Source organism: Ornithorhynchus anatinus, chromosome X2 (assembly GCF_004115215.2).
Source record: "Ornithorhynchus anatinus isolate Pmale09 chromosome X2, mOrnAna1.pri.v4, whole genome shotgun sequence".
Taxonomy (NCBI): Eukaryota; Metazoa; Chordata; class Mammalia; order Monotremata; family Ornithorhynchidae; genus Ornithorhynchus; species Ornithorhynchus anatinus.
Window position 1 is genome coordinate 3,710,916 of NC_041750.1, and position 14,290 is coordinate 3,725,205.

Here is a 14,290-nt window from a genome sequence, read left to right on the forward strand (position 1 = left end):
TAATAAAAAGTGCCAGGGTAGATAGAAGCAAAGATGAGCTTCTATCTCCCCCAGTGCTTAGAGCAGTCCTTGTCCTATAGTAAGCGCTTACCGAATACCATAATAATAATAATAATAAAAAAAGTGCCAGGGTAGATAGAAGCAAAGATGAGCTTCTATCTCCCCCAGTGCTTAGAGCAGTCCTTGTCCTATAGTAAGCGCTTACCGAATACCATAATAATAATAATAATAAAAGTGGCAGGGTAGATAGAAGCAAAGATGAGCTTCTATCTCCCCCAGTGCTTAGAGCAGTCCTTGTCCTATAGTAAGCGCTTACCGAATACCATAATAATAATAATAATAATAATAAAAGTGCTGGGGTAGATAGAAGCAAAGATAAGCTTCTATCCCCCCCCCCCCCAGCCTATAGTAAACTCTTAACAGCTAGCATCATCATCATGATAAAAAGAGTGTCGGGGTAGATAGAAGCCAAGTCGACCTTCCATCTCCCCCAGCGCTTAGCAGAGTGCCTGGCACGTAGTAAGCGCTTAACAAAGGCCACCCGCATCTTCCTCCTCCTCCTTATTGTTGTTGTTGGGATGCATTCTGATTGGTGATGACGGTGCAGCTAGCAATGGGTGGATGGATGGATGGATGGGTGGGTGGGTGGGGTCCCCGCCCCGCTTGGGGGGTTGGGGCTGGGTCCCGGCGGTGGCCCGGCTCTGGCCCTGCGCTGGCCGATGGGGCCCCGGGCGTTGGGCCCCGGCCGGCGCCTGCTGCTGCTGCTGGTCCTGGGGGGGGTGGCCGCCGCCGCCGGCCTGGCCTCCGCCCTCTTTGCCCTCTGGAAATCCTACTGCCGTTCCCGTCCCCCCCGCCCCCAACCCCGGGAGGTAAGGCGGGCGGTGGGCAGTGGGCGGTGGGCATCCTCCAGGGAGGGGGATGGAAGTGGGCATCCCCCAGAGGTGGGCGGTGGGCATCCTCCAGGGAGGGGGATGGAAGTGGGCATCCCCCAGAGGTGGGCGGTGGGCATCCTCCAGGGAGGGGGGTGGAAGTGGGCATCCCCCAGAGGTGGGCGGTGGGCATCCTCCAGGGAGGGGGGTGGAAGTGGGCATCCCCCAGAGGTGGGCCGAGGGCATCCTCCAGAGGGGGGCCGGATGGTGGGCAGCCTCCGGAGATGGGCAGTGGGCAGTGGGCATCCCCCAGAGGTGGGCGGTGAGCATCCTCCGGAGAGGGCGGTCGGCATCCCCCGGAGGTGGGCCGTGGGCATCCTCCGGAGAGGGGGCTGGGCGGTGGGCATCCTTTGGAGGTGGCTAGAGGAGCTTGCTGGTATTAGGGGGTAAATCCTGTATAATGAGATCAGACAAATTGGTTTTCCACATGAGATTCACCATTTTTCATGGTGGGAGAGCAGGAGGCTTCTGGCCATTGTGTAGGTGAGGAACCTGAGCCCAGAGAGGTAAAGAGACTTGTCCACGGTCACACAGCCGGCCTCGGTCGGAGCAGGGATTAGAACCCGGGTCCCTGGCCCCGGGCCCGTCCGTCCCTCCCAATGCCCCCGTGGTCCCTTGGCAGCTGGCTGGGGACGAGCGTCAGGTGCTGGTGCTGGGCCTGGACGGGGCCGGGAAGAGCAGCCTCCTCCGCTGCCTGGCCGGACAGGCCGCCGAGGGCCACACGGCCCCCACCTGGGGCTTCAACTCCGTGCGGCTGCCCACCCGGGCTTTCCGGATGGACCTCTTGGAGGGTGAGCCCAGCCGACGAGGACCGGGGTGGGAGGCCGAGGCGTGGGAGGCCGAGGGGAAGTAGGACAAGGGGTGGGAGGCCGAGGGGCAGGAGGCTGAGGGAAAGTAGGCCAAGGGGTGGGAGGCTGAGGGGCGGGAGGCCGAGGGGCAGGAGACCGAGGGGTGGGAGGCCGAGGGGAGGGCAACTGAGGGGCGGGAGGCTGAGGGGAAGTAGGCCGAGGGGCGGGAGGCCGAGGGGCGGGAGGCTGAGGTTCAGGCGGCCCTGGGGTAGAAGGCCGTGGACCGTGGAGGCCGAGGGGAGAGACTGGAGGTAGTAGTAGTCGGTCGGTCGGTCAGTCGTATTTATTGAGTGCTTACTGTGTGCACGGCTCTGTGCTTGGCAGAGGACAATAGAACGCTATAACAGATATATTCCCTGCCCACGAGTTGCCAGCCCATCAGTCGATCGTATTTACTGAGCACTTCCTGTGCGCAGAGCGCTGTATCAAGTGTTTGGGAGAGTACCGTACAGCAATCTCTGAGGCCCAGAAAAGTGACTTGCCCAAGGTGACATAGCAGGCGGGATTAGAACCCAGGTCCGCAGCGAGGGGCCGGTTGGACGCTCCGTGCCCCTCCCCGGGCGGAGGGTGTGACCGTAGTCCCCTCGTCCGCCCTCAGTGGGGGGCGGCCAGAACCTGCGCTTCTACTGGAAGGAGTTCCTGAGCCAGGCGGACGTCCTGGTGTTCGTGGTGGACTCCGCCGACCGGCCGCGCCTCCCCTGTGCCAGGCAGGAGCTGCACATGCTCCTGGCAGAGGACCCTGACCTCCCGGTGCTGGTCGTCGCCAACAAGCAGGTGGGCATCGGGCACCGGGGAGGCACAGCCAGGATGTAGGGGCTTGGGGCAGTTGGTCTGGGGGAGCCCTCGCCCCCGTCCTCCTCCGGAACTCACCTGGGAAGGCTTCCGGAGGAGGTGATGTGCTGGGGAGGCTTCCTGGAGGAGGTGGGCTTTCGGAAGCCCCCGACGATGGGAAGCGAGGCCTGGAGGACCCAGAGGGGGAGGGATGAGGACGATGGCTGTGGTGTTTGTTAAGCGCTGACCTTGCGCCGGGCACTGTAGTAAGCGCTGGGGTGGATACTAACAAATCGGGTTTGGACACAGTCCCTGTCCCGCCTGGAGCTCCGTCTCGACCCCCTTTTTACAGATGAGGTGATTGAGGCCCAGAGAATAATAATAAAACCGTGGTATTTGTTAAGCGCTGACTTTGTGCCAGGCACTGTTCTAAGCGCTGTAGGGGGGATACAAGCAAATCGGGTCGGACACTGTCCCGCATGGGGCTGAGTCTTCATCCCCCTTTTACGGATGAGGGAACTGAGCCCAGAGAAGTGAAGTGACTTGCCCAAGGCCATGCAGCAGGCAAGTGGTGGAGCCGGGATTAGAACCGATGACCGGCCTCCCAGGCCCGTGGCTCTAGCCGCTATCCCATGAGGGTGGGGCTTGGTTAGGACCCCACATGGACTGACAACTGGATTGGGGATCGAATCGCTCCTCGGTCTGTGCGATCCTTAGGGCGGCGGAGAAAGCAAGAATTGGGGAGTGGGAGAGTCAGGGTCCCGCCTAGGCTGCAAAATGGAGGCGCTTCTCCATTAGAAGCCTGACCTAGTGGAAAGAGCACAAGCCTGGGAGTCGGGAGGACCTGGGTTCTAATTCCGGCTCCACCATGTGACCTTGGGCACTTCTCAGGGCCTCAGTTCCCTCATCTGGAAAATGGGGATTGAGACGGTGAGCCCCACGTGGGACGGGGACCGTGTCCAACCCCATCTGTCTGTGTCCACCCCAGCGCTTAGGACAGTACCTGGTACATAGTAAGCGCTTGACAAATACCATTATTATTACACACCGTTGCCCCCTTTTGCCAAGCGACAGGCAGTGGAGGAAAGAGGAGAAAATGAGTCAAGCCGCCCCTCTCTTCCCCTTTGGGGGAGGCCCCACCCTTCTGGCAAGGCCTCATCCACCCACGTCCTCCTCTCAGTCGGCAAAGCTGGAATTCCTTCCAGCCGGCGGGGCAGCCCAAGCCCCGAGGAGTGGGCGAGCACGGGTCCGAGCCCCGAGTGGGTTTTCCGCAATCCATCCGGTGTTTCCGCCCCCCGCCCCCCAGGACAAGAGCGGAGCCCTGAGCTTGGACGAGCTACAGCGGGAGCTGGATCTTCACGGCTTCGACGGGCAGCGGGAGTTCTTCCTCCTCCCGACCAGCGTGGCCCCGGCCGGCCCCGGGGCCGCCGCCCCCTACGTCCTCCACGTCCGGACTCTGCTGCTGGAGCTTCTGTCCCAGGCTTGACCGGTTCTCTAGTTGACCGCCCCCGGCCCCCCGTGCCGAGAGGAATGAGCAGACCTGGCGGCAAGACCCTGGCTCAGGGAAGATGGTGGCCCTGGGACCGGCTTGGCCTTTCCTCCCTCCCTTGCCTGTGGGGACAACGGTGCCACCCTGTCTTTTCTGGGCAGGAAGTGTCCTTTCCGGTGACTTTTCCCCTCAGTGGCCGCCGACCGTGGCCAGCGTCTGGCAGCACGAGTAGGCTCCGGCCCGGTGTCTCTGGTCAAGCCAGGGGGCTGACGGGATTGCCGGCAGTCGCGCCTGGATTTTCCTGCCTGTTCTCCTCCAGACCCGCATGTTCTCCTGGGGTCCTGGCCCCCGAAACGCCTGGGAAGCAAGATGTCCCCCAGTTGCCCACGCCCGCTCTGGGGGAACCGCGGCTTCTCGGTCGTGCCCAGCTGCCGTCCGCTGACAGCGGGCTCACCTCAGCCTGGCAGAGAACTGCCATTCGCCCCACTCCGCTCTTGCTCTGTCAGTCGATCGACGGGTGATATTTCTTCAGCGTTTGGTGCGTGGCACGTTGAGGAAGGCAGCCCTAACTCAAGGCCTGGAACAGTGGGTGACTTGAACGAGTCCCCCGTCCCCTCGGTGACAAAGGAACCCGACGTGTGATGTGACGCGTGTAGGGGTCCGGAGGGGCCTATGCTGGGGTCGCGGCACCCCGCCCCCTCTCCCCGAGAAACAGCCTCTTCCCCCTCCCTGCCTGAACCAAGAGTAGGGGGCTCTTCGCCCTCACCCCTTTCCCCATCCTGTGACGTGAACGTCCCCTGCAGCTCGTTTTCCCAGATTCCCTCTGTACCCAGTGGAGGCCCGGAGACTTAGGAGGGAAAGGGATAATAATGAAGAATCGTTGTAGTCTCTGCTAAGCGCTTATTATGTGCCAAGCGCCCTATAAAGCGCTTGGGTATCCACACGATAATCAGGTTGGACACGGTCCTTGTCCTAAATGGGGCTCGCAGTCGAAGGGGGAGGGAGAACGGGTATTTAAGCCTCGTTCTACAGATGAGGAAACCGAGGCCCGGGGAAGTTAAGTGACTTGCCCGAGATCAGCGGGCATGGGAAAAAGCTGAGATTATTATTACCATAATGATATGATAATAATAATAATGGTATTTGTTAAGACCTTACTATGTGCCAGGCACTATACTAAACCCTGGGGTGGATACAAGCAGATCCGGTTGGACACATTACAAGTCTCACACAGGGCTCACGTTCTTCACCCCCATTTTACAGATGAGGCAACTGAGGCAGAGAGAAGGGAAATGGCTTGCCCAAGGCCACGCAGCAGACGAGTGGCGGAGCGGGGATTAGAACCCTTGACCTTCTGACTCCCAGGCCCGTGGGCTTTCCACTAGGCCACACGGCTTCTCAAGTCTCACCTAGGAGCATTCCAAGGGAATAGAATATGACTGTGTGTGTGTGGGAGGGGGGAAAAGAGACAGGAGAGGGGGAGAGAGACAGAGAGAAAGAGGCTGGGGAGAGATGTGAAAGAGATTCTGCTATTTCTCCTCCCACACCACACCACAGTGCCTCCAAGCATCTTTTCCCCCCTGCTGCTGACACCCAGGAAAGAGAGACGGGAAACAGGAAACCCTAGCCCCCGGGATGTCGATTCCCCCCTGTAACCCTGTCCCGACCACAGGGAATCGTCCCACCCTCGACCCAGCCCAGGGCCATTCAACCCCAGCCTGGCCCCAGAGCCAGCCAATTCCACCACGGGCAAAGAGAAGAAGCTTTAATCGGTCCACGGGCCAGCCAGACCTGCCACCCCCGGCGCGGGAGGTTCGCTCTCGCCCTCTCGGCTGGGCCCGGCGGGAGGCGTGCTGAACAACCAGACGGACTTCAGTTCTCGCCTCTTCCCTCTGGAGAGCCAACTGGCTGGGAGCCGGTGCCCACAGGGAACCCGTCCGTCCCCCGGCCTCTGCCCGCCGGGGGATCCCACCTTGGGCCCGTTCACTGGCACTCCATCTTGCTCTGCTGCAGGGAGGTGACGAAGGCCTGGAACTCCTCGGGGTAGAAACGCTTGTACACGTTGATTTTGCTCTTGATCTGCTTCGGCGTGTCTTGGTAATAGTTCTTCTCGTCCCGGGCCATGGCCTGAGGGGGCGAGGGGCGGAGGAGCGGGATTGGGAGAGGCGGCGGGACCGACCTTCCATTCCTCCGCTGCCGGCCACGGTGCCCCCCGCGCCCGGGCCCACTCGGGGAGACCCTCCGGCCTCGTCTCGGACCGAGGTCCAGGGGTGAGGACTGCACCCTGATCCGTGTAGCACCCCGTCCCCCCCTCACCGGCCATACCGGCCCCCCTAAGGGAAGTTGGGGTCACTTACCCCTCTCCCCACAGTCCCTCACCTTATAGTCCTCCCCGTGGTTCTCCACCATGTAGCGGACATAGTCGATGAGGTCCCGGGAGAGGGTGTTCCCCTTCTTCTCAGGCAGGCTGGCCTCAGCCTCCAGGTCTGGGGAGGGAGAGAGCGGACCCATCGGTCGATGGCATTTCTTAAGCGCTTACTCGGTGCCGTGCGCTACACTAAGCGTTCGGGACAGTACGACAGCAGAATTAGCAGAGGCGTTCCCTGCCCGTGACGAGCTTGCAGACTAGAGGAGGATACAGACGCTACTGTGAATAACTTTTAAGGTACAATTAAAGATAAGTACGAAAGCGCTGTGGTTCTGGGGGTGCGGCGAATATCAAACGTCAGCCGGAAGGCAAGCGTGAGCCCCGACGGGACGGATCCGGGCCCCCGAAGAAGGGAGTGCCGGGCCACCCCTCGTCCCCAAAGGGTCCCCAACCAGGTGGCCGTCCCGCCCGTGGGGAAGGCGGAGCTGGCGGTGACCCCCGGCACTCACCGTTGAGGACGTAGGGCTTCCTGATGAGCGCCTTGCGCCTCTCCACGGGGCCGTCCACCTCCATCGCCGTCACCTGCGCCTGAGGAAGGGGACACCGGCAGCCCTGATGTCAGGAGACTCCAGCCGGGGGAGCCGGAAATCCGAAGTCTTGGAGCGCCGCGCCGAGGACGCGCTCGGAAGAGTACAAGGGAAGTCGTGATAATAATAACGGGGCTGCTTGTCCAGCGTTAACTAGGTGCCAGGCTCTGAACTAGGCGCTGGGGTAGATACAAGCTAATCGGGTTGGACACGGCCCCCGTCCCACGTGGGGCTCACGGTCTGCACCCCCATTTCTGAAGCAGCGTGGCTTCGGAGCAAGAGCCCGGGCTTAGGAGTCAGAGGTCGTGGGTTCTAATCCCACCTCTGGCACTTGTCAGCTGTGTGACTTTGGGCAAGTCGCTTCACTTCTCTGTGCCCCAGTTACCTCATCTGGAAAATGGGGATGAAGACTGTGAGCCCCACGGGGGACAACCTGATTCCCTTGTATCTACCCCAGTGCTTAGAACAGCGTCTGGCACATAGTTAGCACTTAACAAACACCATCATCGTGATCATTATTTTCCAGATGAGGTCGCCGAGGCCCAGGGAAGCGGGGCGACTTGTCTAAGGTCTCACGGCAGATGAGTGGCGGGACCGGGGTTAGAACCCGGGTCCTTCGGGCCCCCGGGGCCCGGGCTCTATCCACCAGGCCACTCAATCCCCACCCTCAAGGAGTTTATAGCCTAGCAGGGGACACGGGCTTTAAAATAAATTACAGGTTGGCCCTAAAGGAGTAGGAAGAGATGTATATAAATGCTGGGGGGGGGGGGGGGGGTCCAAGTGTTTAGGTGAGGAGGCCAGTGGGATTAGAGTGGGTGGTGAGAGATTAATCAGGGAGGGAGATGTGATTTTAGAAGGGCTTTGAAGATGGGAGGGCGTGACCAAAGCGGGGGAGATGACTCAAACCAGGTGATAACTCTGGGCAAGGCAAAGACAGAGGGTCTCCATCCCAAGGCTCAGTGTCCGGGACCCCTACTGACAAGAACAATGATCACTGTGGTATTTGTTAAGCACTTACTACGAGCCAAGTACTGTACTGAGCTCCGGGGGAGATACACGATCATCAGGTCTCCGCTGGGACTCATACTCCCAGGAAGAGGGACAATAAGTACCCATTTTCACAGAGGAGCAAACGGAAGCCCAGAGAACTGAAGTAAGTCACCCGAGGCCCCACAGCAGATAAAGAGTGGAGTGGGAGGGATTAGAACTCAGGTCATCTGACTCCGGGCCCGTCAGCGGAAGCCCAAGACTACCCCCAATCGAGGGTATTTTCTGAGCCCATACTGTGTGCAGAGCACTGTACTAAACCCTCGGGAGAGTCCAATAATAACGATGCTATTCGTTAAGTGGTTACTGTGTTCCGAGCACTGTTCTTCGTAAGGAAATCGGGTTGTCCCACGTGGGGCTCACAGACTTAATCCCCATTTTACAGATGTCGTAACCGAGGTCACACGGCTGAAGCCGCGACCTCTGACTCCCAAACCCGGGCTCTTTCCGTTCCCTGCCCGCAACGAGCTTCCAGTCTAGAGGGGGAGACAGATGTTAACGGGGATAAATAAATTACGGGTACGGAGGGAAGTGCGGCGGGGCTGAGGGAGGGGTGAGGAGAGAGGATAAATCCAGGTGGCGGCCCCCGCACCCGCCCCTCTACCTGCTTCTTGCGGATGGGCACGGCCTTGTTGGGATCCATCGCCAGCCCCATCTCGGCCAGGTTCTGGCGCACGGACTTGCCATGGTCCCAGGCGTGGCGGATGTGTGAGCTGCGGAAACACCAGACAGAGGGAGGAGGTCGCAGGTTAATAATAATAATAATAATAATAATAACAATAATAATAATAATAACGGCATTTGTTTAAGCTCTTACTAGGTGCCAAGCACTGTTCTAAGTGCTGGGGAGGATACCCGGTGATCAGGTTGTCCCGCATGGAGCTCACAGTCTTCATCCCCATTTGACAGATGAAGGAACTGAGGCCCAGAGAAGTGCCCAAAGACACCCAGCTGACAAGCGGCGGAGCCGGGATTAGAACCCATGACTTCTGACTCCTCAGCCCGTGCTCTTTCCACTGAGCCACGCCGCTTCTCTACCCAGGAGGACCCCGGAGCCCCCGCCGGATGAAGAAGCCCCCCAAGCCCCGGCCTTCCTGGCTTCCCCCACCCCCGGCTCTCCTTCAAACAATTAATGGTATTTATTGAGCGCTTACTGTGTGCACGGCACTCGACTAGGCACTTGTGACGGTAGAACAGGACGGGTAGCCAAGTTCACGAGAAGCTTACAATCAATCAGTGGAATTTACTGAGCGCTTCCTGGGTGCGGAGCACTGCACGAAGCGTTTGGGAGAGTCCAGTACAGAGTTGGTACACACGTTCCCTGCTCACAAGGAGCTGACAATCGATCAATGGTGTTCATTGAGCACTTCCCGTGTGCAGCACACTGTACTAAGCGCCTGGGAGAATCCAATACGAGAGTCGGTAGGCACGTTCCCTGCTCACAAGGGGAGGATAATAAATTAATAGCATTTACTGAGCGCTGTGTGCGAACCACTGTACTAAGCGCTCGGAAGGGGACCACGCCACAGAGTTGGTGGACAAGGAGGTTAATGATAAATGTAGAGTGGCGTGGCTCAGTGGAAAGAGCACGTGCTGGAGGGTCAGAGGTCTTGGGTTCTAATAAATATAGACTATTTACTGAGCGCCACGTGCGAAGCGCTGTACTAAGCGCTCGGGAGAGGGGCGAACCACCGAGTTAGTGGAGGCGGCCCCCGTTGACAAGGAGCTTACAATAAAGGTAGATTATTTAGTAAGCGCCACGTGCGAAGCGCTGTACTAAGCGCTCGGGAGAGGAGCGAACCACGAGTTGGTGGAAGCGGCCCCCGTTCACTAAGAGCTTTTAATAAAGATAGATTATTTACTGAGCGCCACGTGTGAAGCACTGTACTAGGCGCTCGGGAGAGGAGCGAACCACGAGTTGGTGGAGGCGGCCCCCGTTCACAAAGAGCTTTTAATGAAGATACATTATTTACTGAGCGCCACGTGCGAAGCATTGTACTAAGCGCTCGGGAGAGGACCGAACCACGAGTTGGTGGAGGCGGCCCCCGTTCACAAAGAGCTTTTAATAAAGGCAGATTATTTACTGAGCGCCACGTGCGAAGCACTGTACTAAGCGCTCGGGAAAGGACCGAACCACGAGTTGGTGGAGGCGGCCCCCGTTCACAAAGAGCTTTTAATAAAGGCCGATTATTTACTGAGCGCCACGTGCGAAGCACTGTACTAAGCGCTCGGGAAAGGACCGAACCACGAGTTGGTGGAGGCGGCGCCCGTTGACAAGGAGCTTATAATTTGACAAGGAGTTTATAATAAAGGCAGCGTGGCTCAGTGGAAAGAGCCCGGGCTTGGGAGTCAGAGGTCATGGGTTCGAATCCCGGCTCTGCCACTCGTCAGCTGGGTGACCGTGGGCAAGTCACTTCACTTCTCTGGGCCTCAGTGACCTCATCTGGAAAATGGGGATCAACTGGGAGCCTCACGGGGGACAAGCTGATGACCCTGTCTCTCCCCCCGCGCTTAGAGCAGTGCTCGGCACCTAGTAAGCGCTTAACAAATACCAACATTATTACAGTAAGGGTAGATTATTTACTGAGCGCCACGTGCGAAGCGCTGGGCTAGCACGGGTCGGCGGAGAGTCCCTCACCACGCGATCCGGGGCGCCGTTTTGCGGCGGGCGGCCCGGTTGAGCCGCTTCCGGTTGACGTTGTAACCGAACTTCTGCCGCCGCGTCTTTCCCTTGGCTTTGGGCATGGCGGACACCGGGGACCCGCCGGCACCGAAGCCCAAGGACCGGCCCCGGACACTTCCGGCCGCCCACCCGGGGCCTTCTGGGAAATGTAGTCTTCCTCGGACTCGCCGCCGCCGGGGCCTTCTGGGAAATGTAGTCCTCCTCGGACTCGGCGGCACCCCCGGGGCCTTCTGGGAAATGTAGTCCTCCGCGGACTCGGCGGCGCCACCTCCCACCGCGCCTGCGCGGGGAGGGGGCCGGGCCGAGCGGGGCGAGATGGCGGGCTCCGGCCCGGGGGTCCCCGCGGCGCCGTTTGACCCCTCCGAACCGCCGGTCATCGAAGGCTTCAACCCCAGCGCTCACTATAAGGCGGAGGGTTTCAGGGAGAAGTTCCTGCGCAAGACTCGAGAGAACCCGGTGGTGCCCATCGGTGAGGGAGGCGTGGGGATGCGAAGGTCGTAGGGTCGGGGCGGAACCGAAAGGGTGGGGACAGCGGGCCGGGCGGAACCAAAAGGGGGGGGGACACCTGGGGGGGGGGGAGAGGAAGCCGGGCGGAACCAGATTGGGGGAGCACCAACGGGAAGTAGTGTGGCCTAGTGGTTAGGGCCTGGGCGTCAGGTTAATACTACTAATAAGGGAATTAAATAATAATGTTGGTATTTGTTAAGCGCTTACTCTGTGCAGATCACTATTCTAAGCGCTGGGGGAGACACAGGGTCATCAGGTTGTCCCACGTGAGGCTCCCAGTCTTCACCCCCCATTTTACAGATGAGGGGACTGAGGCCCAGAGAAGTGAAAGTGACTCGCCCACAGTCACCCAGCTGACAAGTGGCAAAGCCGGGTTTCGAACCCATGACCTTTGCCTCCCAAGCCCGGGCTCTTTCCACTGAGCCACGCTGCTTCTCTGTTGTACTTTCCAAGCGCTTAGTACAGTGCTGTGCACCCAGCAAGCGTTCAATAAATACCGTTGACAGAATGAATGGGGTAGAGACAAGATAAATGGGTGGGACACAGCCCCCACCCCACACAGGCCTCAAAATCTTAATCCCCATTTTACAGATGAGATGATTGAGGCCCAGAGAAGTGCAGTGCCTTGCCCACCGTCACACAGCAGACAAGGGGCGGAGGCGGAATTAGAACCCACATCCTGACTCCCAAGGCCATGCTACTAATTCGGCTTCCCTCAGGCCTGCCCCAGGAAGGGTCTAGTGGGGTTCAGCCTCCTGGAACCCGTCCCTCACCCCCCCGTTTCCCCCAAGAACCAGCTGGGGTTCATGGTCACCATTAAAACCAGCTGGAATTTCTTTATATTAACGTCTGCCTCCCCTTCTAGACCGTAAGCTATTTGTGGGCAGGGAATGTGCCTATTTCTTGCTGTATTCTCCCAGTGCTCGGCACACAGTAAGCGCTCAATAAATACAATTGACGGGTGGGATATGGGGGGACGGAGCCCATGGGCCATCTTCCGTTGGCCAGCGTCCGAGTTCCCCTACCCCGCTGCAGGTTGCCTGGCCACGGCCGCCGCGCTGTCCTACGGACTCTACTGCTTCCACAGCGGCAACAAACAGAAGTCCCAGATGATGATGAGGACGCGGATCGCCGCCCAGGGCTTCACGCTCACCGCCATCTTGGTGGGCTTGGCGGCCTCGGCCCTGAAAGCCCGCAACGGAGTCTCTCCCTGAGCCCGCACCTGTCCTATCGAGGGGACCGTCTTCCCGCGCCCCCGACTGTCCCAATCCCACCCACGCGGGGGGCGGCTTGGGGGTGGGAGGCTCTGGGGTGCTCTGGCACCGCTGTGTAATGCTGTCACATTGAAACATTAAAGTTTCACGAGTTGGATGCGGTAGAGTTGGGTGAAGGTCATTGATCCGGAGCCTCAGTGACCCCCTGACACCTCTTTGAATGCCCCCACCCCCCGCCAAGGTCATCCGAGGTAAACAGAAGGGTCTTCCCCCTCTAACGCTGGGATTGGGTTGTGTCCCCACCCAAACTCAAGACGTAGTAGCCCCACCGTGTCCGAGGCAATACGCGCAAGGACCCATCTCTCCCCCCATCTCCGAATGCCCCTGTACCCGGGCAACGTGGGATGGTGAAAGAGTTCTCTACCTTTGCTATCTTGCTGTCTCCAAAAATGTGTCCTGGAAATGGGCCTTCATGCAGTAGAGAGTAGGACTCAAAGTCAGGGTTCAAACCCCATATTGGGCAAAATTCATTCCTCTAGACTGTAAGCTCAATGTAGGCAAGGAACTGTCTGTTAATTGTTATACTGTCCTCTCCCAAGCACTTAATAATGATGGTATTAAGTGCTAAGCACTGGGGTAGATACAAGATTATCAGGTTGTCAGGGCTCAGTCTTAATCCCCATTTTGCAGATGAATTAACTGAGGCACAGAGAAATTAAGTGGCTCGCCCAGTCAGCTGACAAGTGGTGGAGCCAGAATTAGAACCCACAACCTCTGACTCCCAAGCCCATGCTCTTTGCACTAGCCCCACTGCTTCTCTACTTCATTTAGTACAAGTGCTCTGCACATGGTAAGCGCTCAGTAAATAGGACTGACTGATTTCTTACCTACATCTCGCCTGGGCCAGGGCCCAAATCCCCAGGACTGGGGAGAAGCAATACAGAGCAGCAGGAATAATACAAATCACTGCTCCCTCCTTCTGCAAAACCCTGCTTTAAAAAAAAAAACAAAATCCTCCTCCAGGAAGCCTTCCCTGACTAAACTCATCTCCCCACCCTATTCCCCCCGGCCCACACGACTCTCCTGTGCACTTAATCCCACGTCAAGCACTTTGATACTCATCCCACCCCCCGGAATATGTCCCAACAAGCGCTTAATACAGTGCTCTGCACACAGTAAACGCTTAACAAATACCATCATCAGTAAGCGCTCAATAAGCAAAACTTGATCGATTGATTTGTCCAGGGGAAGCAGGCACGGAAAGCCCAGGCTCTGACTCCATCTCAGGCTAACGGAGTCCTGGTTTCCTGCCGGCCCAAATCTGTGGGCCTCAGTCGCCCCCCATCAAGCTGGTCCCCGATGGGGGTCGAGGAGGGCGTTAGCCAGTCAGGCCAGCTGGCTCCCGAACTCCTCCCGTGTGTTGTCCTCAGCCCGGGCCGACTTCAAATCCCCCGGAGCCCTTGGGATCCTTCTTCTCAATGAGAAAACCGGTATTTATTAAGCGCTTACCACGTGCCAAGCACGGTACCGAGCGCTGGGGTGGATTCAAGAAAATCGGGCTTCGTCCCACTCGGTGCGCAGTCTCCATCCCCGTTTGACAGGTGAGGTAACTGAGGCAGAGAGCAGTGAAGCGACTTGCCCAAGGCCACCCGGCAGGCAAGTAGCGGGAATTAAAACTCCCAGGCCCTGCTCTATCCGCTATGCCACGCTGCTTCTCGGCATGGTACGCGTTAATGAGTGCTTACTATGTGCCAGGCACTGTGCTGAGTGCCGGACCCATGACCCCTGCTCTCTGTGGGTCGCTTCCTCTTGGACTCCCCGCTCCGGGAGCCGGGCGCGACGGGAAA

At 58.7% G+C, this 14,290-nt stretch overlaps 3 protein-coding genes across 3 annotated transcripts; 2 read left to right on the top strand and 1 right to left on the bottom strand.

Annotated features, from left to right (window-relative positions):
• Positions 1-656: 656 nt before the first annotated feature.
• On the top strand, positions 657-5,188 carry ARL10 (ADP ribosylation factor like GTPase 10). The gene is made up of 4 exons (XM_029052492.1): positions 657-869; positions 1,552-1,720; positions 2,376-2,551; positions 3,855-5,188. Exons 1-4 carry the CDS (start codon positions 720-722, stop codon positions 4,032-4,034), a joined length of 675 nt encoding a protein of 224 aa, XP_028908325.1. The 5' UTR covers positions 657-719; the 3' UTR covers positions 4,035-5,188.
• Positions 5,189-5,785: 597 nt separating this feature from the next.
• Positions 5,786-10,839, bottom strand: NOP16 (NOP16 nucleolar protein). The gene is made up of 5 exons (XM_029053411.2): positions 10,678-10,839; positions 8,644-8,752; positions 6,915-6,993; positions 6,417-6,523; positions 5,786-6,164 (listed from the first exon to the last, which is right to left on the bottom strand). Exons 1-5 carry the CDS (start codon positions 10,782-10,784, stop codon positions 6,021-6,023), a joined length of 546 nt encoding a protein of 181 aa, XP_028909244.1. The 5' UTR covers positions 10,785-10,839; the 3' UTR covers positions 5,786-6,020.
• A 154-nt stretch (positions 10,840-10,993) lies between these two features.
• Positions 10,994-12,607, top strand: HIGD2A (HIG1 hypoxia inducible domain family member 2A). The gene is made up of 2 exons (XM_029053412.2): positions 10,994-11,191; positions 12,265-12,607. The coding sequence occupies exons 1-2, from the start codon at positions 11,038-11,040 to the stop codon at positions 12,441-12,443; spliced, it is 333 nt and encodes a 110-aa protein (XP_028909245.1). The 5' UTR covers positions 10,994-11,037; the 3' UTR covers positions 12,444-12,607.
• The last annotated feature ends 1,683 nt before the right edge of the window (positions 12,608-14,290 follow it).

Excerpts from the sequence above, each read along its gene's own strand:
- ARL10 (XM_029052492.1), top strand. The coding sequence starts at position 720 with ATGGGGCCCCGGGCGTTGGGCCCCGGCCGGCGCCTGCTGCTGCTGCTG. Across the intron at positions 870-1,551 it reads CCCGCCCCCAACCCCGGGAG|CTGGCTGGGGACGAGCGTCA; the intron begins GTAAGGCGGGCG and ends GTCCCTTGGCAG. Across the intron at positions 1,721-2,375 it reads CCGGATGGACCTCTTGGAGG|TGGGGGGCGGCCAGAACCTG; the intron begins GTGAGCCCAGCC and ends GTCCGCCCTCAG.
- NOP16 (XM_029053411.2), bottom strand. The coding sequence starts at position 10,784 with ATGCCCAAAGCCAAGGGAAAGACGCGGCGGCAGAAGTTCGGTTACAAC. Across the intron at positions 6,994-8,643 it reads TGCCCATCCGCAAGAAGCAG|GCGCAGGTGACGGCGATGGA; the intron begins GTAGAGGGGCGG and ends CCCCTTCCTCAG. Across the intron at positions 6,165-6,416 it reads ACCACGGGGAGGACTATAAG|GCCATGGCCCGGGACGAGAA; the intron begins GTGAGGGACTGT and ends TCGCCCCCTCAG.
- HIGD2A (XM_029053412.2), top strand. The coding sequence starts at position 11,038 with ATGGCGGGCTCCGGCCCGGGGGTCCCCGCGGCGCCGTTTGACCCCTCC. Across the intron at positions 11,192-12,264 it reads GAACCCGGTGGTGCCCATCG|GTTGCCTGGCCACGGCCGCC; the intron begins GTGAGGGAGGCG and ends ACCCCGCTGCAG.